Source organism: Lithobates pipiens, unplaced genomic scaffold (genome assembly GCF_037356315.1).
Source record: "Lithobates pipiens isolate NorthernLeopardFrog02 unplaced genomic scaffold, aLitPip1_a1.2 Scaffold_22, whole genome shotgun sequence".
NCBI lineage: Eukaryota > Metazoa > Chordata > Amphibia > Anura > Ranidae > Lithobates > Lithobates pipiens.
Window position 1 is genome coordinate 65161548 of NW_027507784.1, and position 21453 is coordinate 65183000.

The 21453-nt window shown below is 44.5% G+C and overlaps 1 protein-coding gene and 1 long non-coding RNA gene across 3 annotated transcripts in view; both read right to left on the bottom strand.

Annotated features, from left to right (window-relative positions):
- Positions 1-7255: 7255 nt before the first annotated feature.
- LOC143925403 (uncharacterized) lies at positions 7256-8319 on the bottom strand. Its single transcript, XR_013261968.1, has 2 exons — positions 7721-8319; positions 7256-7570 (listed from the first exon to the last, which is right to left on the bottom strand). It is a non-coding gene; the product is annotated as an uncharacterized LOC143925403 (long non-coding RNA).
- Positions 8320-9062: 743 nt separating this feature from the next.
- RIF1 (replication timing regulatory factor 1) overlaps positions 9063-21453 on the bottom strand; it is a 79021-nt gene continuing 66630 nt past the window's right edge. For both annotated transcript variants that reach the window (XM_077447718.1, XM_077447717.1), the window contains exon 36: positions 9063-10134. In XM_077447718.1, coding sequence (XP_077303844.1) covers positions 9908-10134 — 227 coding nt within the window. In that variant the 3' untranslated portion in view covers positions 9063-9907. The remainder of the gene's footprint in view (positions 10135-21453) is intronic.

The window sequence follows — 21453 nt, forward strand, 5'->3', positions numbered from 1 at the left end:
CGTGAGGTGATCTGATAGTTTGGGGGATACTTTTTTTCAAGTCCTCCAAAATCTAATCCCAATCCCCATCCTCAAACAGTCCAACGTCTGCCTCCCATCTAGTCTTGGCAGCATAGGCCAAGGCCGTGGAACTGGGGAGACGGATGGCAGAGTATAGAGTGGAGATTAGTTTGGCTGGCTCAGTGCCAGGGACAGGTTAGAAACAGTAAACTGGGTTTGCATAGCATGGCGGAAGTTGTAGATATCTAAAAAGAAGGCAGTTTGGGGGGACAATTCGTCCTATAGTGTTTTTTTTAAGTCCCGTAGTGGTCATGACCTGGTGTATGTATAAAGTCCCATGGAGTATCCACACCACAGGGTCTGGGATGGACAACAGTTCAGGTAGATGGAAGATGTTTATTGGAAGCGAGTTTTTTGATTTGATGTAAGTGCAATTCTTTATTTTATTAAAATATTTAGACAATATTACACTATGGCGATTCCTCTTGTTTATGCATGTGCTTGGCAATGAGCAGTGTGGCCGTAGGAATATACCAGCTACTGGAACAGAGTGCTTAAAGGGATACATCCTTCATGCAGTTCATGCCCAGAGGGAGTGATTTAACAGTGGCGATATTAGATCTCTGAGATGGGATCAGTATAGCTGGTAAGCGTCAGTATTGTTGGTGGTGGAAAGTCCTTTACTGCAACTTTGGTGACACTCTTTTTATTGGTGTGGTGTGACAAATCATGGTGGAGACGACAAGCAGAAACGTTGTCTAGTGGGAAATGGACTAATCTTGAACATTTGCATATTTATTTTTTTGTAATTTTTCTGGATTTTTGGATTTATTTATTATTTTCATATGTTTTTTGCATTATCAATTTATTTTTATTTATAACACATTGGATTGAATCACTATAGCGCAGCTTTTTTGAAAAAATCAGGTAGATGCGTGTTGAACCAGAGAGGTGTGTGGGAGTGGACCTGTGGGGTCCTGAGTTTTTGTAGTGCCGCCCGCCATACCCTCCAGTGGTGTGTCAGCATGTCTATTCTGTGGTGGTGGGAACATCTTGTCAACGGGGCTCCGAGGACTGACTGAAGTGGGATATGGGGTAGGTCATCAGGGTGCTCAAAGAGTAGTAACTGGTATTGCGGTAGCTCGTTTTTGTCAAAATGATAAAAAATGGGACAGTTGGGAGGCAAGGTAATATTCCTGAAAGTCTGGAAGGGCAGCTCCTCCCAACGTCACCGGGTTCTTCAGGATTTTCCAAGATAATATAGGTCTACTGTGCCCCCATATAAACAAATTAAGAATAGATTTGATTGTTTTAAAAAAAAAATTGTGGTATATATAGGGGGGCATGCCACACTACATAAATTATCTTTGGGAGGAGTATCATTTTGACTAAGCTAACGCATCCCATAACACCCAGGGGTAGTCTGGCCCAAGTCTGTGTCTTGATCAGGGCATACAGGGGTTCAATGTTCAAGAGTGCGTAGTCTGCGAGCGAGCTGGTAACCTGTACACCAAGGTACTTGATCAAGGAGACCCTTGGGAGGGTCAGAGGGGACGTGGACAAGGAAGGGAAATGGTAAATCGGAAGGATCTGGGATTTAGACCAGTTAATACTCAAACCTGAGTGGCTACTGATACGTTCTATGGAGTGGAGGGCTGCAACCAGAGAGGGACCCGAGTCCATCAGGTATAGAAGCGTATCATCGGCATACATCCCAATATTTTCTTCCAGGTTCCCTATCTTAAGGCCTCGGATGCTAGTGTCTGCACGAATCCTGATGGCCAATGGCTCCACAGCCAGTGCATACAGCATGGGGGAAAGAGGACAGCCTTGTCGGGTGCCTCTCTCTAGCGGGAATTGGTTGGAAAGACAGCCGTTCACAAACACCTTGGCCTTTGGGGACTGATATAGGAGCTGAATTCAGCGAATAAAGTTGGGGCCAAATCCAAATCCTGAGAGGCACTGGCACAGGTAGTTCCACTCCACAGAATTGAAGTCCTTGCTGGCATCCAGAGCCACCACGACCATTGAGCCGATTTCATCATGGGACCCCTGAATGTTCATGAATAGGCAGCGAATGTTCATAGCAGTATTTTTCCCTGGCATGAAGCCTGTCGGGTCAGGGTGGATTAGTGACAAAATAACCTGGTTAAGGCAGGTGGCTAAATTCTTAGCCAGTATCTTAATGTCAACCTGTAGCAGGGAAATAGGTCTATACGATTCAGAGTATTTAGGGTTCCTGCCGGGCTTAGGGATTACTACAATTTGGGCCTCTCATGGAGGGGGGTAGAATACCTTTATCAAATATGGATTTGTACAGGTCGTAGAGTTTATGGATTAGAATTTCAGAGTAGGTGGCATAGAATTCGAGTGGTAAGCCATTGAATCCTGGAGCCTTAGATGCGGCCAAACAGGAGAGCCTCAGAAATATCCTCCTTAGTAATAGGGGCTTCCAAGAGTTCAAGCTGGTCGTTGGTCAGTCTAGGGAATTTAACTCCTGCTAGACAGTCCCTGGTGTCTTGGGGAGTGTGGGTGACTCGGGAAGCGTAGAGTGCACGGTAGAATCTCCCAAATTCCTCCGTCACTTGTTGCGTATCAGTAATGTCTTTCCCCTGTGGATACATCAACACCACCACCACAGGGGGAAACAAATCTAGATGGGCAAGATACGCAAGTAGTTTGCCCGATCTTTCTCCATACTCAAACACCCTTTGTTTAGAGAAAAAGATGTGTTGCTTAGCTTTTTTCGATGTGTAATTGGGAGACCCGTCGTGTCTGGATCTTAAGATTGTTGGCAGTGCTGGGCGAGGGGTCCTGATGGAACGCCTCCTCCAACACCTGTAGATGTTCTGTAGCCTGTTGGACAATAAGTTTCGATGACTGTTTAATTGATTGATACGCATGGAGAGTCCCTGTTGGCTGTGAAATACTATTGTAGTTCCGCAGGGATGTCATCCTGGTCATGCAGAGCCATCAGCCAAAATGGGTTTAACCGCCAAGATGGAGCAAGGGTGGCTTTCAGGAGCTGGAGCGTGACCCAGTAGGGGGCGCAAAAGTATTCTCTGAGCAAAGCTCACATCTCCCAGTTTAGGTGTCAAGTACTTTGAAATTAAGATGAAATCGATGTGTGACATCGTGTTGTGACTGGCTGAGAAGCACGACAAAACTTTAGTGTGCAGATGCTTGTGGCGTCAAGTGTCAACAATAGCAAAATCAATCAGTATGCAGTATAGTCTGGTGTGGGCCGGTGAGTCAAGGAGAGGGTCCAGTGCACCCAGTCAGTCCAGAGCGGGGATGAGGGTCATATTTAAGTCCCCCATCCACACTGCTGGTACAGTGGGATAGTGTGTCATCAAGGTAAGACTCTCTTTCATTACAAGTGAGTTGTATGGGGGTTGGGGGGGGGGGGGGGGGGGTCATAGCAAGCTAGTATCAGGATAGGGGATCCATTAATGGTGGCATGTATAAACAACGTATCTGCCCTGCTGGTCTGTCTGGAGCAACACTATACTGATACCCCTCTGGAGTATGAGGTGTGGGCAGCATGATAGGCCCAGCCTAGCCAAGGCTTTTTAAGAGAGGATTGTAGGTGGCCCGTAACGTGAGTCAACTAGCGTGATGTCAGCACGCTGAGACTTGAGAAATGTCAGGATGGCTGTGCATTTAATCTTACTGTGCAAGCCTCTAACATTCCACGTGAGAAACTTCAGGGAACTCATTGCGTATATAATAGACCGCAGTTGGACCAGCAGAGCAGACAGACACATCAGATAGCATAAAACACAGTGACAACTAGTATGGATAGTGCATGTATAACAATAACATAGTACCTTTCGCATAAACAAGCACTTGTAAATATGTTGGTGTTGAAAAACAAATACCCACAACATCCCCCTCCGGTCCACTGCCACAGACATAGTACCCCATAACCAGGTATCAACGGGGGGACATCCAACGGATGGGACCCATTGGAGGCAAGGAACTTAATTTCAAGCAAGCGTAGAAACCTATGATGAAAAGAAAAAAAATAGGGGAATAGAAAACAGTCCGGTAAACAGGGGGTGAAAAAATTCACAAAGATCCTAGGGGGCGACTTCTTCTCTGAGAAGTGCATGGGGTGTAGAAGCCATAAAAGTGCATTACCATTGCAGGTGTGTGTGTGTGTGTGTGTGTGTGTGTGGGGACGCACGCTTGCCATCTGTAAAGCAATGGAAGTCTCAGCAACGTTCAGTATACTATCCTCCACCTGCCTCTCTCAGGTGTGGGGAGAACTGGGACCATAAGTCCGTAAGATCACCCAAAGGCGGCAAGCATGCTGTGAGGACCAGTGTAGTACAGAGGAGGATCTCCAGGCCTGTCCCCCCAGCTACACCAGGGGACATACACATGCAATGCACCCACTAAGGGGCTAAACATTAGGATGAAAATGGGCAGCACTGCAGGTACCGGGGGGGGGGGGGAAGAGTACTCAGCTTGTAGGCAGTATGGCATGTTGGAGCCTGGCAATCCCTCTGATCGATTCACGTGGATGCCAGTTCGAGGTCCTCAAAGAAGTGGATTCAGCCATCGCAGTCCACACAAACCTTTGCAGGGTATAGCATAGCGTATTTAAGATGTAGAACGTGGAGGAGCCGCTTAACATCCTGGACCACTGTACCTCATTGGAGAAGTCCGGGAAGACGGCCACATGTGTGTTGGTGTGAGGGATATTTCCCATCTCTCTGGTCAGGCGGAGAATCTTGCCGTGGTCTCTGAAATTTAGGCATTTCGCTATCAGAATACGTGGCAGAGCTCCTTGGGGAGGACAGGCAGGAATTCTATGGGTTTCTTTCCATCGCGAACATCACCGAGAATGTATCTTGGTCAAAGTTGATGTCAGGAAGTTTTCAAGGAAGCTCGCCGGGTCATTGCCCTCGGCAGTGTCAGGAAGGCTGATAAAGCGGAGATTGCATCTCCGAAAGTGATTCTCCATGTCGTCCCATTTCACACTAATATGTTGTAGCTGGCTGCGCACCTCGCCAGTAGTATGTTGCAGGGGGTGCAAGATATCTTCCGCTCTGCTAATACAGGTCTCCGTCTCTGCCACTCAGTCGCGCAGCGCATGAGAGATTTACTGACAGGTCTGCAGGAAACCAGGCAGAGGTCTAGCTCCTGCAGTAATTAGGACAGAGGGTTTTAAGATCATGAGACATGCCCTTAGACATGGGGCCCTGTGCAGGATTTGAAAAGTCCTTTTAATCCTTCCTAAAGGAGATGACCAACCCTTGCGACTGTAAAGCTGCAGGGTGGTGTAGAGAATCTATTTTTTGAAGCAGCAAGGAGTAGTAAAAAACAGATATGATAGCAATGGAGATGTTGTGTACCAGTTTGAAAGACAGTGAAATAAAAGGGTCAGGGCTTCTCTGCTCTAGGACAAAGGAAACCGGGGGTGGGGGGTATGCCTTCATTGTGCAGAAGGCTTCTGAGCAGGTCCAGTTGGGTTAGAGGTGAAGAATGTGCACCCAAAGGATGGTCCTGCAGTAGAGGAACAGATGGATGTAATGTGAGGGGAGAGGGGAAGGCAGAAAGAAAATAAAAATTAATAGGTACAATTGTGGCTAGTGGGGTAGGCACCACCTTCCTTCTGTAACTGCCTCAATGTATTGCTCAAAAGATTTTCCAAAGAGGGGCTAACCCTCAAGAAACATGCCCAAAAGTCATGCCTCCTGAGTAGGGTCTGCTGACCAAGCTCTAAGTGATTAACCACTTCAGTGCCGGAAGGTTTTAGCCCCTTCCCGACAATGCAAATTTTTTTGCAATACCGTACTGCGTTACTTTAAACTGACAATTGCGGCGCTAAATCCACACAATATTGCAATTTTTCCCCCATAAATAGAGCTTTCTTTTGATGGTATGTGATCACATTTGCAGTTTTTATTTTTTGCGCTATAAAAAGTGACAAATTTTGAAAAGAAAAAAAAAAAACAAAAAACAAAAAAAAAAAAAAACACGTATCTATAATAAATATCCAAAAAGTCTTGTTAAAAAAAATATATATATATATCAGTTTCGACTAACAAGTATTCTACATATTTTTGGTTATTAAAAAAAAATTGCAATAAGTGTATAGTGATGTGTTTTTACAAAAGTTAGAGTCAAAATAGGGGATATTTTTTAGGGCATTAGCATTTTTTTTTTTACTAGCAATGGCATTAATCAGGCATTTTTAGGAAGGATTGCAGCGGACACATTTTTGGGACCGTTGACATTTATACAGCGATCAGATAAAAAAAATAGCAGATTACTGTGTAAATGTCAATGGCAGGGAAGGGGTTAACACTAAGGGGGTGATCAAGAGGTTAGGTGTGCCCTAAGGAGGTGTTTCTAATTGGGTGGGAGGGGACTGACTGGCAGTACAGGGAGATTGCTGTCCCTGATCACTAGGAACAGACAATCCCTACTTCCGACAGAATGGGGATCTGTCTGCTTACATTGACAGATCCCCATTATGGCTATGGGGAGCGATTGTGGGTCGCTGGCAGATATTATGGTTGCCAGCAACGCACATTGGCACGTGCCCATACATCTCTTAAAGCAGACACCGTACAGCTACAGCGATTCACGCATCAGTGCCAACCTGCCACCTTATAAAGACAGTGGCTGGTCAGCAAGCAGTTAAAAGAAAACCATAGAAAGATGGGCTTTACCAAAAATCAGTAATTTTGTCAAGTCTGTCCCCAGCACATTCACCCAAAAGGAGTTTGGCTTCTTCAGGTAAATTTTGGAAAACTTTGATCAATTTTTCTCCTCCATCCACATCCAGAGAGATTAGCTACAGTGCCATGGGCTGTAAACTTCTTAACAATGTTGCAGTCAGTGGACACCAGAACATTAAGATCTCTGGAGATGAACTCGTAACCTTGGGATTGTCCATTCCTTTCCACAATTTTTGTTCTCAAATCCTCAGACAATTCCTTGCTGCTTTTTCTCTTCTCCGTGCTCTGTGTGGCAGAGACACCAGAAAGGTTGAATACATTTTTCACCAAGTTTAACTGGTTGCCAATGTGATTTCTATATTGCATAGCACCTATTCATTGAAACAGGTGAGTTTCATTACAAATTACAGGAGAATCACACACTTGGAATGCAATTATGTCTGACAATTTTGAGAAGCTAAAAGGAAGGTGGGACTTTAAATGAGGCTATTGATTTGTGGGTGTGAGATAATTAGAAAGTATTTAATGCACATATGGAGTCAGACAATACATAATGCACATAGTAGAAACATTTTAATATGTATACACACACATACATGGTATTGACCTCATGAATACATTACACATACATGTCAAAGGGACGGCATAAATTTTTTTTACAAAAGATTTAATGAGGTAGAATGAATTATTGAAGATTCATATGTATACACATCTAAATGGCACCATGCAGTATAAACAATGGTCAAAAACATGATCATTTGGCTGTAGATAATGAGTCTAAGTAGATTCCCATCAATAGGCGTAAGAATGCATCCTAATAGCTCAACGCACGTTTCGTGGATAATACCACTCTTCAGGGGAAGATGCATGCAACTCTAAAAACAAAAAATAAATAAAAACACACAAAAAACAAACAAAACATAAAACATGAGTAGACCAATATGATCAGCCAAAAAAAAACCCTCAACGGGGAGAATGTGTGCAGGAGAAAAGGGAGAGAGTTAATCATCCCTCCAAGTACTTACATCATGATAGGCCTGGAAAATAATGGACAAGGAATCGGAGGATGTCTGAATTTTCTGTACCAGGAGCTGTGGGATGAGTCCGCAGGAGGAACCAGGTGCACAAAACATCATCCCTATGAAAAAAAGAATGAAAGGCAGAAATACAAGTAGTGGTATGAGTGGGCTTCATACCTGAATATACATATATATTGTACTGTAAATATTCTATATTGTGGAAGTGGCTAGAGCCCAATGCCAAAGTGTAGGTGGACAAGTGAATAGGGGGGAGATCAAGAATGGAAAAAAAAAAAAGGGGGGGGGTAAAAAAAAAGGAACAGAAAAATGAAGGGAATGCAAAAGATAAAGAGAAAAAGGGGGAAGAAAAAGGAGAAAAAGAAAGAAGACCACGAGATAGGTATAGGTGACAAAAAAGTGAGCAATGTATAAGGCATAAACAGGAAAGGAAAAAACATGTAATTACCTGTTTAGGATATAAAAGTAGGTGCCATATAATGTGCAGTGCCTCATTTAAAGTCCCACCTTCCTTTTTCTTGAAACTGTACCAGGGATGGAGGCACAAACCATGTGCTTCATTTAAAGTCCCAACCATAGTCTCCCCCCCCCCCCCCCCCTCAATCTATTAATTTTGAGAAAGTTTCAATCATTTTGTCCAGTCCATTTTTGGAGTGTCGCGAGGAATGCGTCAGTTTTAGCTTTTTATTTCTCTTTGTGCCATACCAATGCAAACAAAAAAAAAACACGAAAAGTGCCTAAACATTTGTAATTTCAACATATTTCTAGGTGAAGTGGTGCATTATCTGACAAAAAAATGGAGAGCTGCCAACATTTTTGGCCATGACCGTTTATAGCAACAATTAACACAGCACTTTACATACAGAGCTTACGATCTAAGGTCCCTATGCATATACACATACTGGGGCCAACTTAGACAGGAGCCAATTAACTAGCAATTCTTTGAAGTGCTGAAAGAAAGCAGACTACCAGGAGGAAATGCACACAAGCATATGAAAATGCACATTCCATGCAAAGTCCTGGCTGGGATTGAATCGGAGGATCACAGTGCTACAAAGCAGAAGTGCTATATACACACACACAAATCTTGACTCCATTATTAAAGTCTGACTTGGCTAGGTTTTGAACCTCCCTGATGGTCATTAAAAAACAAAGTTCAGGTTTATATTAATTTTCTCCACACCAACACCACCGTTTTCAAAGTCCTAGTCACATGCAAATTGTATACAGCATTCGTTGGTGTTAAAGAAAAAAAAGCAGTTTAAAAGCCACCCATTTACAGACACCACAAATACATACTAACAGTTCATGAGAAAAAACAATTACTGCAAACTTGAAAAAGTACTTTAATAGTTTTAATTTTACATTTAATATCTAAAAAAGGAGCACATGCAGCAAAGTGAATATTAAGACTTCTGGTGGAACCAACTGTTTAAATTATATGTACAGAGTGGATTACTATCGAAACTAGTAACCTGCAGTGAGGCTATATACAGAATTTACAAAAAAGGACAAAGTGTATCGATACAACATAGGCAACATGTAAATTAGTATACTGTGGTACTCAGACTTGTTTTGAGTAAAGCTTTCAGAGGCAAAAAGCTACCAAAAATACTATTTCCAGTCCATAAGAAAACACGTCAAAAAAGGAATTTACAATATTACGTACATAAGCAGAAAACCAAGGTGGTCAAAAGTGGACATTTAAAAATAGCAGTGTATACTACAATTTCATAAAACTGAAGGGAAGAAACAAATGACCATATTGGCCAAAGCACACAAGTTTCACCTTTGAACCTTGAAAACACCAAGTGACATCTGTGTGGTCGCTCTGGATGTGCAAATGCATCTTTTCTTCCACTTCAAGATATTCTCCCAGAGGGCGACTAAATCAGAGCTACCGGTGCCATAGAAATATTAGCATTCTGCCTCCCCCCCCCCCCAAACCTGTTCTCTAAAAATGCATTCATTTTTTGTCTGAAACCTATAATAATGAATGTTATGTTTAAACATCTAGTTGAAGCTGTGTATAGAGAAATACAATTCAAAGTAAAGATGACCACCACATGATGGATCTCTTAAAAATGTTGGCAGTCTTTGTATTAAAAATTTTTCATCAGAATAAAAATAAAAATGTCCTGTAAATGATAATTGCTCGAGACACATGAAGCTGAACTAAACAGAGCTGTTGTGAGGTGGCGAACTCCATCGTGACTGCAGATGCCGCAGAATGCCGTTTGATATTGTCCCAAGTTTTTCCTGCATTTCAAAAAGCTGGCTTCCTGAATATTTTCCGAGTTCCTCTGCAGTCACCAGCAAAGAAAGTGTATTAATCTGTGCTGGAAGGTCTGGCGTGGCTGCAGCAGTTTCCACAGGTGCTGTGGCAGATGCCTCAGGCAGGTCTGAAAAAGGAAGGATTACAGTTATGGTGAAGTAACTCATGGAAAAAGCCAGTACTTGAGGGGTTACCATACACCTTACAATCTGACTGTGCAATAAAATTTAGATACACAAAAACTATGCAATATTAGGATCTACCTAAACTCTCCAATCAGTTTGTATTCAATCAAGCAGGCCCTTGCACTACATAGTTGGTAGATCCAAAGATGATAGTATAATATTGTAACGTGTGGGCAGGTGTTGCAAACTCCGTGATCACTGGCTATTATTGGGAAAAAGTCTCAGCTGTAATACAATATCAGTGATACTTGCGCAGCAGCACCATAGGTGCCTCAACTGGAAAAATGCAGGAATGAGAAGATCTTGGGAAATTGTAGCAATCTGCTGCATTTCTGCAGGCTCAGAATGCATGTCATTATGCAGCCTGAATCAGATGCAACTAAAATAAGTAAAATGTCTAATCTTTAACCACTTGCCGTCCAGGGAATCCTCCCAGAACCCAGCCTGTGTGTGATCGGGGTAAAGGTCAAATCACAGTAGCCCTTTACCATGTCATCAGCGGGTTCCAATTACAGCTGATCACATGTAAACAGACTTGCCCGTTATCGGCAGTCCTTTCCTCTCATGCTATGTGGGAGGAAAGGAAAACTTAACTGGCAAGCCTATCAATGTTTAAACTGATAATTATTGCTGCTTGTAATCATAGGTGACCCCTCATCGGCGTAAGCTTCATCAGTGCTTATTTATTCTTTTTTGGTCTTTATGTTTAACAAAAAGTTAAGTGGTGATTAAAGACCACCAAAAGAAAGCATTGACTCAGATTTTTTTTTTCAAGGAAAGGGCAGCAAGTTAAATTACTAGACGTGAATAGCTTTACCACCCTTCATGACCACAGTATTTATCGCTGTTTAGCACTGTGCTGCTTTAACTGGCAATTGTGTAGTCATGTATAATTTTTTCACAGAAAAAGCCTTCTTTTGGTGGATTTGATCATCGCTGAGGTTTTTTTAGTTTTTAGCGATGAATGAAAAACAATTTGGAAAATACCCACAATATTTTTTTACCTTTTCATAAAACATATCCAATAAAATGCCTATAAAAATGTATACCAAAATGTATTCTGCTACATAAATTAAAGTCCCAATAAGTGTATATTAAATGATTTGTGTGAAAGTTATAGCGTCTACAAACTGATTGCCAAGACCCTGAAACTGAGCTGCAGCACGGTGCCCAAGACCATAGTGGTTTGACAGGTTCCACTCAGAACAGGCCTCGCCATGGTCGCCCAAAGAAGTTGAGTGCACGTGCTCAGCGTCATATCCAGAGGTTTTCTTTGGGAAATAGACATAGGAGTGCTGCCAGCATTGCTGCTGCAGAGGTTGAAGGGTGGGGGTCAGCCTGTCATATGCCGCATCAAATTGGTCTGCATGGCTGTCATTCCAGAAGGAAGCCTCTTCTAAAGAAGATGCACAAGAAAGCCCACAAACAGTTTACTGAACACGAGCAGACTGAGGACATTGATTACTGGAACCATGTCCTGTGGTCTTAGGAGACCAAGATAAACTTATTTGGTTCAGATGGTGTCAAGCCTGTGTGGCGGCAACCAGGTGAGGAGTACAAAGAGAAGTGTGTCTTGCCTACAGTCCGGTATGTCCGGTGGGTGGGAGTGTCATGGTCTGGGGCTGCATAAGTTCTGCCGGCACTGGGGAGCCATGAATGCCAACAAGTACGGTGACTTACTAAAGTCGAGCATGATCGCCTCCATTCAGAGACTGGACCACAGGGAAGTATTCCAACATGATAACAACCCCAAACACACCTCCAAGATGACCACTGCCTTGCTAAAGAAGCTGAGGGTATAGGTCTCCAGACCTAAACCTTATTGAACATCTGTGGGGCATCCTGAAACAGAAGGCGGATGAGCGCACATCCACCAGCTCTGTGATGTTATCATGGAGGAGTAGAAGAGGACTCCAGTGGCAACCTGTGAAGCTCTGGTGAACTCCATGCCCAAGAGGGTTAATTGCAGTGCTGGAAAACAATGGTGGCCAAAAACGTGAGATATCGCCACGAGCGTTAGAGCGAGAGCAATAATTCTAGACCACCTCCAATTCAAAATACGTAACCAGTAAAAAAAAAATTAAAGCGTCGCCTATGGGGCTTTTTATGTACCGAAGTTTGGCGCCATTCCATGAGCGTGTGCAATTTTTGAAGCGTGACATGTTAGGTATCCATTTACTTGGCGTAACTGCATTTTTCACATTATGCAAAAAAATTGGGCTAGCTTTAAAAAAAATTTTTAGGGGAAAAAACAGTTTCATGCTTTAAAAAAAGGAAAAAAAAAAAGTGTTCGAAAAATTGCTGCGCAAATACCGTGCGAGATAAAAAGTTGCAACGACCGCCATTGTATTCTCTAGGGTCTTTGAGAAAAAAAAAAATAAAAGTATATATGTTTGGGGGTTCTATGTAATTTTCTAGCAAAAAAAAATTATGAATTTTACATGTAGGAGAGAAATGTCAGAATTTGCCTTGAAGAAGTGGTTAAGAGCCATAGCAGGCACTTGGCCGGCTGGCACAGGGATCGTGGGCACGAGAGCCAGAACAGGGATTTGTGTGTGTGTGCAAACACACAAATCCCTGTTCTGACAGGGGAGGAGAGAAAGATCGTCTGTTCCTACCAAGTAGGAACAACGATCTGGCTCCTCCTCTAGTCAGTCCCATTTCCCACAGTAATCAGTGCATTTTTATAGTACTGATCGCTGTATAAATGTCAAAGGTCCCAAAAAAAGTGTCCGATCTGTGTCAGTACCACTAGGGGGAGAGAGAGAAAAAAAAAAAGCCAATAGCTCCATCTCCTATTTTGTAGACGCTATAACTTTTGCGCAAACCAATTATATACGCTTGGCGATTTTTTTTTTTTTTTTTTACTAAAAATATGTAGAATACATAATCAGCATAAACTGAAGAAAGTTTGTTCGAAACAAAATTTTTTGGGATACATATTTTATAGTGCAAAAAATAAACTGCAGAAGTGATCAAATACCACCAAAATAGACTCAGTTAGACTTACCGGTGACGGTATTTCTAAGAGCCTTTCAGGACAACCCCGGAGAGAGTAGCTCCACCTTGCAATCAGGAAACACATGCCCACTTTAAAAACACCTCCTCCTCCTCCATGGCTTCAGTTATTGTGGCCTTCCGACGCTGGAAAACAAAGCACAGAAAGCACAACACCATGGTAGAACTTAATACATTTACTAAGCATAACCTAGGGAGGGAAGTAACGGTTGTCCTGAAAGGCTCTTAGAAATACCGTCACCGGTAAGTCTAACTGAGTCTTTCTCAAATCGCCTTTCAGGACAACCCCGGAGAGGATAACCGAGAAACTTACCCTAGGGCGGGACTACTGCCTGCAGTACCTTCCTGCCGAAGGCCTGATCTGCTGCAGACAGTAGATCTAACCGGTAATGCCGGAGAAATGTCGAATAACTGGACCAAGTGGCAGCCTTGCAGATTTGTTCAGGCGTGGCACCGGCCCTTTCAGCCCAGGAAACTGCCGTGGATCTAGTAGAGTGGGCAGCAATACCTGAGGGAGGTATTTCTCCTTTTGCTTTATAGGCTTCTGTTATAGCCAACTTAAGCCACCTACCCAGCGTACTTTTAGAAGCTTTCTCCCCCTTGCGTGATCCAGAAAATATCACAAAGAGGGCGTTTGATTTTCTAAATTCTTTAGTAACTTTCAGAAACTGTAAAAGACATCTTCTCACATCCAATGTGTGAAAAACTTCCTCTCCTGCATTTGCTGGGCTTGCAGAGAATGTAGGTAACACTATTTCCTGTGATCGATGGAAAGTTGAGGATACTTTCGGTAGGAATGCTGGATCCGTCCTCAGTACCACCCTGTCCTGATAAATTCTAAGGAAGGGTTCTGTAATAGCTAGAGCTTGGAGCTCGCTGACTCTCCTGGCCGAGGTGATGGCCACCAAAAAGATTGTTTTTAAAACCACCTTCTGTAAAGAAGCTTCTTGTAAGGGTTCAAACGGTGCTCCCGAGAGACCCTGTAAAACTGTAGACAAATCCCAACTGGGAAAGTCTTTAAGGGCTACTGGTCTATTTCGAGCAAGAGCCCTAAAAAATCTAGAAATTAAAGTTTCTTTAGATAAAGTCTTTTCAAAGAAAACTGATAAGGCAGCCACCTGAGTCTTCAGGGTACTGGCTGCGAGACCCTTCTCCATTCCTTCATGGAGAAACTCCAAGACGGACACCGTGCTCTTGACCTTGAGTTCTCTAGAACTGCACCAGGAGTTGAACTTTTTCCAGACCTTCATGTAAATTGCCTGTGTAACTGCCTTCCTACTGGACAGCAGGGTCTTTACTACTTTATCTGAGAGACCTTTAGCCCTTAACAGGTCCTCCTCAGAAACCAGGCGGTTAGCTGCAGGAGTTCCACTTCTGGATGACTTACTGTCCCCTGGGATAACAGATCTTTTCTGAGTGGTAACCTCCATGGGGGCTTCGAGGCTAGGTTTCGAAGACCCGCGAACCAGGGTCTTTTTGGCCAAAAAGGAGTGACTAGTATTAAGTCTGTCCTTTCTTCCCTGAATTTCCTCAGTACTAGTGGAATTAGAGGAAAGGGGGGAAAGGCATAGCACAGCTGGTAATGCCAGGGGTGAGCGAATGCATCCAACCCTATTGCTGCATCTCCTCGGTGAAGAGAAAAGAATCTGTCCACCTTTGAGTTCTGCTGACTGGCAAAAAGGTCTACCTGAGGAACCCCCCAGGCCTCGGAGATCATCAGGAACACTTCCTGATTCAGACTCCATTCTGCCTCTAGCAATTTGCGCCTGCTTAGGAGGTCCGCAAACAAATTCTGAGAGCCCTTCAGATGCACTGCCGATAGTGAGGCTGTGTTCTGTTCTGCCCAGGCTAACAACAGATTGGCCAGCTCCATCAAGCTCCTGCTTCTGGTTCCCCCTTGCTTCATAATGTAGGTAACCGCTGTTGTGTTGTCTGACAACACCTGAACATGGTGGCCTCTCAAACTCTGCTGAAATGCCACTAAACCCATAAAGATCGCCTTCAACTCCCTCCAGTTGGATGATCTTTGAGCTTCCTGTTTGGACCAGACCCCCTGAGATGTCTGACCATCCAGATGGGCTCCCCAGCCCCAGGCACTTGCGTCTGTAGTAAGGCGCTTGTCCACAGGAAAGGTCCACACCAGGCCCCTTGAGAGGTTTGCCTGGTCTCTCCACCACCAAAGAGCCCTTTTCGTCTTTGACGAAATTTTTAGCTGTTTTTCCAAAGGATCCTGATGGGACCAGCTTGACAGAACCTCCCTCTGAAGGGGTCTGGAATGGAACCTGGCCCACTGAACAGCCGGGATTGCTGCCGTAAGCAGGCCCAGAACTGCCATAGCCATCCTGACTGAGACTGTCTGGTTGCTCTGTATCCGCTGTACAGCTAGCTGTAACTTTTCCTGTTTTTCCAACGGCAGGAAAACTTTCTGGAGAATCGAATTTAATGTATACCCCAGAAATTTCATTTCCTGTGAGGGGGTCAGGATTGACTTCTCTAGGTTTAGAAGCCATCCCAGGCCCTCGAGGTGAGACTGGGCCCTCTGGAGATTGACTAGGACCTGCTCCCTGGAGTCTGCAAAAAACAAAAGGTCGTCCAGATAAGGAACAACTGGAATCCCCTTCAATTTCAGGGGTTCCAAAGCCTCTGCCATAATCTTCGTAAAGACCCTGGGAGAGGACGAGAGTCCGAACGGCAGAGCCCTGAATTGGAGGTGCCATACCGAACTCCCTACCTTCAATGCCAGGCGCAGGAACTGCTGCGATGCCTGATGAATTGGTATATGAAGGTAGGCATCCCTTAGGTCCAGGGATGCCATGAAGCATTCTGGGGTCAACAGCTTTGTGATGGAGAAAATTGTATCCATCCTGAAATGTTTGTACCGAATGAACCTGTTCAGGAATTTCAGATTCAGGATTAGACGGTACTTCCCTGAGGGTTTTTTCACCAGAAAAATATGTGAATAAAAACCCCCGCCCTGCTGGCTTACTGGGACTTGAATCAGAACCTCTTGCTGTATCAGCTCCTGTAACAACAGCTTCATTGCAGAGGCCTTCTCCTGATCCCTTGGCAATGTTGTCACATAAAACCTGCTCGGGGGTGGTTCTGAAAACTCCAACCTGTACCCCTGATCGACAACGCTCTTTACGAACAGATTTGGAGACAGCCTGTCCCATTGTTCGCGAAAAGCTGACAGTCTCCCCCCCACTGGGGAGATATTGTCACTTGTTCTTAGGGGACTGCTCTGGGGGAGATCTAAAGAGGACTCCACCCCTGCCTTTGCCCTTCTGTGAACCCCATCTGCTCTTGTGCTCCTGGTCTTTTTTATGGGACTGCTGAAAAGCACGAAAATTCTTTTTAGCCATCTGCTTTTTCTTAACTGGAAAAGCCTTCTTTTTATCGGCTGTTCTATCCAGCACAGACTCTAAATCAGGACCAAAGAGCAAGTCACCCGAGAAGGGAAGACCACACAGCTTGACCTTAGAGGCAGTGTCCCCAGACCATGTTTTCAGCCAAACTGCTCTCCTGGCTGAATTTACAAGAGCCGAAGACCTAGCGGCCAGTTTAACTGATTCTGCTGATGCATCCGCCATGTATTTGACTGCATTCAGGATCAGTGGAAAGGACTCTAAGAGATCCTTGCGGGGTGTCCCCGCCTCAATATGGCTCTTCAGCTTCTCTACCCAACATTCCAGATTCCTGGCCACCACCGTAGCTGCCATTGCTGGTTTTAGACTGACTGACGCAGCATCCCAAGCTTTTTGGATGGAGGATGGAGTCAGCTTTTTTGTCCATTGGGTCTTTAAGGATCCCCATATCTTCAAAGGCTAGATCCGTTCGTCTGGATACCTGCGAGAAAGCTGCATCGACTCTGGGTTTCTTATTCCAAACCTCTGAGTCCTTATCTTCGAAGGGAAACCTTCTTTTGAGAGCTTTAGAGAAGAAAGGGGCTTTTTCTGGGTCCTTCCACTCCTTTCTCACTGAGTCTGAGAGGACCCTGTGGACAGGAAAAACTCGCCGTTTTGTTTCGTCCAACCCCTGGTACATTTTGTCATGAACTGACAGTTGTACTCTTTCTTCCTGAATTTCTAGAGTAGTGTAGATTGCTTTTAAAATATCATCTACTTCCTCTAGTGATAGCTTGAATTTGGAGCCCCTGCTATCTTCTTCCTCTTCCTCCTCCTCAGAATCCCTGAAGGAGATGAGAGTACTACCCCCTTCGTCTCCAGACTCTTCAGTTTCCACCTGTCTGGATGACGACGCCCTGGGGCTGGGCGGTAAGTTCTGAGGCTCGGTCTGTGCGGGAGGGTTTTGTATCAGGATGGACTTGACTGAACTCAAAGAGTTTGTCAGCTCTTTAACCGAAGAAAACAAATCCTTATATTGTTGAGATGTTTCCTCTTCCACCAATTCTCTGATACAATTTCTGCACATTGCCTTCTGCCATGAATCTCTGAGGGGGGTTTTGCAGGAAGGACATTTTCTCTGACCTGGTCTAGCTTTTCCTAGTGATTTTTCCTGAAACGACATACAGGTTTAATTCACTAAAAGCTCTCAACAACCAGTTGCTTAACACCAAGCCAGTGCAGAGACCCACCACCAAACAGACCTACTAGTGAGACCCCAGAACTAGGCTGCAAAAGGTCAGAGCGAAGTCCACCTCTGACCTGCAGCGACAGGCCCCCAAGAGGGGGGAACAAACAAAGACATACCCACAGTAAAGCAGAGGGTGCCAGTGCACCTTACGTACCTGGGCTGGACCGGTGCTGGGGGCGCCTGTCTCCGCCATAGCTGGCTTGCACTCTTCCATCGTTTGAGTGAGGCAGCTATTTTACAAACAGCTCTCATTTTAAATTTTCCCGGCCGCCGCGTCATCAAGGCCGGCCGGAAGCGGAAGCACACGGTCACCTGACCCGCCCCATGACCCCTGCGTTCCAGGCGCTGAACCACGGCGCCACGCCCCCTCAGAGCGCCCGCGCGTCACCGTGAACGACGCCGTCGCCGCCCGGGACCCGGCGCCGAAAACGGAGCCATGCCGCTGACCTGCAGCGGCCTCCGCCAGCAACAGAGCCCTCCCTGCGCTAACAAGCGGACACCGGGCACCCGACGCCGGCACTCCGAGGGTCCTTACTCCCGTGAGATGGCGGGACCAGGAGCTCCAGGAGTCCTCTCCCCGTGGAGATGCTGCTGGGGGTCAAAGAGAAACAACCTGCAACAAAAGGTAAGCCTTACTCCCCTGCAGAGAGTGTAGCTCTCCCTGGTTCAGGCACATGCTTCCTCCAAGGAGGAAACACAATAACTGAAGCCATGGAGGAGGAGGAGGTGTTTTTAAAGTGGGCATGTGTTTCCTGATTGCAAGGTGGAGCTACTCTCTCCGGGGTTGTCCTGAAAGGCGATTTGAGAAAAAGCTTTATTGGGGGGGGAAGGATGTCAATTTTATTTGGGTACAACGTGCAATTGTCAGTTAAAGAGATGCAGAGCTGTACTGCAAATAATTTCAGGAAGCAGGTAAATCCTTCTGGGGCTGAAGTGGTTAAGCATACTGACACCAGTGCAGTACATCAGACAACTGGTGTGGAGAGGAACAGGGACTGACAAGTATGTACATTAATTAAAAAAAATAAAAAATAAAAAAAAAATAAGTAAAAAAAATTCAGTTTTGTAAACTATCTTTTTACACATAATTTCATCAGAGTAGCTCATAGTCACCATAATAACAATGCACTGCTATAGGGGTGATCAGGGATTTTTTGTTTTTTACATTGAGCATTGTAACAGCAAAGTTGTCAATGGTCAAGAATGGGTCACCATTGATCTCTGGTTGGCTACAGCTAATCACATGGTACAGGGTACTGTGGTTGGCCCATGTGATAGCCGTTACGAATAAACCCATAGTAATCACAGACGCTGTGCTCCCTCTGCGCAGAGTGTAATCTGTTGGTTTAAGGCAGGGGTGTCCAAACTTTTGAAGAGCACGGGCCACTTAAGCGACTTGGTAACCAGTCGCGGGCCACAATGAGCAGAGCAGGCGGATGAAAAGTCTATGCAGAGCGGACATGGACACAGCCCACTCTACGGGTCAGTCAATCCGATCCGCCCTAACGGAAGGGGATTGATCACCTTTTTTTTAGCGAATTAGATTGGAGGTAGGTGGGTGTAAAAGGATACAAATCCGTTTACATCTGCCAGGTGAATGGAGGGCCCGATTGAGTGAAAGGGGCCTTTCACACTAATGCAGCCCAGTGCACCTGTGTCTTTGCTACACTTTGCCATAGACTTCTATTATATCCTGCAGGTGTGGTGCACTTTCTGAAAGCTCACCAAACCGCAGGTAATAACAGAAGTCTATGCTTCAGTGCAGGTAACCTGAAGGTGCAATGCAGGTAACCTGAAGGTGCACTGCCCCTGCGGACCAGTTTGAAAGCAGACCAGTAACCACTGCTCAGATATGTCCATATATACACACTGCAATTTTAGTAATAAACTGACCTTTAATAACAGTCTCCCATTCGGGTATCGCCTGCTGTTGCTGTCCCCGGCAGAGTGCATTTGGTATCACTCTGCCTGTGACAAGAGACAGCGCTATACAGGAAGCATCAGCTTATACAGCTCTTCTCCACAGCTGCTTGCTTTGCCAGCTTCATTAACAAGACAGATGCTCTGGGATGGCGGGTCTGCGACCCATTATCTGGGTTTTCCAATCACCCATCACACAGAAGGTCGCGGGCCACATCAGAGGGCTCCGTGGGCCACTGGTTGGACACCCCTGGTTTAAGATATACAATTTTATCATTAAAAGAATAAAAAATTATCTTTAATAAGTGTTGGGTATGCTCTTAGTAGACTAGGTTGGTCTGTCTCAAAGAGTTCTTATGCTATAATAATCACACCCCTGATATGATGAAACTTGGGGGGGGGGGGGGGGGATTGGGTTACGTGACGCTGCCAAGCTCAACAGCCCCCCCAATACACTGGATGAAAACTTTTTTTTATTGACTTGAAATGCGCTTTTTACTGTTTTGATTATTCTGGCCTGTGCTGTACTCTTAACGGCTTAAGCCCTGGAAGATTTTACCCCCTTTCTGACCAGAGCTGTGGCTCCCAAACAAAATTGTTGTCCTTTTTTCCCCCCACAAATAGAGCTTTCTTTTGGTGGTATTTGACCACCCTTGCAGTTTTAATTTTTTGCGCTATAAAAACAAAAAAGCGACAATTTTGAAAAAAAAAAAAAAAAAAATTTTTTTACATTGTTAGAATATACCCCAAAAATATAAAATATTTTTTTTCCCCTCAGTTTAGGCCGATACGTATTCTACATCTTTTCGGGAAAAAATAAATTTTTTTTGCAATAAGCGCTTGATTGGTTTGCGCAAAAGTTATAGCGTTTACAAAATAGGGGATAGTTTTATGGCATTTTTTTTTTTTTTATACTAGTAATGGGACCATTGTCATTTATACAGCAATTAGTGCACCAATTCCTGTGTAAACGACACTGGCAGTGAAGGGGTTAACCACTAGGATGCAGGGCAAGGGTTAAGTGTGTCCTAGGGCATGTTTCTAATTGTGGGGGGCCTGGCTACCTGTGACACATCACTGATCTCTGCTCCCAATTACAGGGAGCAGAGATCAGTGACACTCACTAGGCAGAACGGGGAGATGCTTGTTTACATTAGCATCTCCCCATGAGACGATCCCAGGTATCCCTGCGGATATAGAGTCCGCAGGACCCGCGACCTGACTTGATGGCAAATTTAAAGGGATGTACCTGTACACCCATTTGCCTGTCCGTGCCATTCTGCCGACTTACATCGGCGTGCGGCGGTTGGGAACCCGGCTAATAAATGTACTTGTCAGTAATACTGCGCAATGATTTTTTTATACCTATTTACATGATGTCCTGAGTGTCTAAGGAGGATCCTATTGGGGTTCATGCAATCCATCTCCCCATGTGTATGGTGAAAGCTAAGTGGTGGATTTTCAAGTATGTTTGACTGCTTTTGATTAAGTAGTCCACTCATTGGGGTAAGAGTCAGTGTGAACCTTTCCTTCTTGGTGATTGATTCTTCCGAGCACTTTACTTTGTGTGGACACCTATTAGACTGTTTTTATTGAGATTTTCATATTTTCTCAACATTGTAACTTTTTATTAATTCTTAGCGCTGCACTTTGTGATATATGCTTTATTAATAAAATCCATCGGTATGGGAGTAGGTGAAAGGGAAAGCTTTATGGTAGCGGGGGAAAAA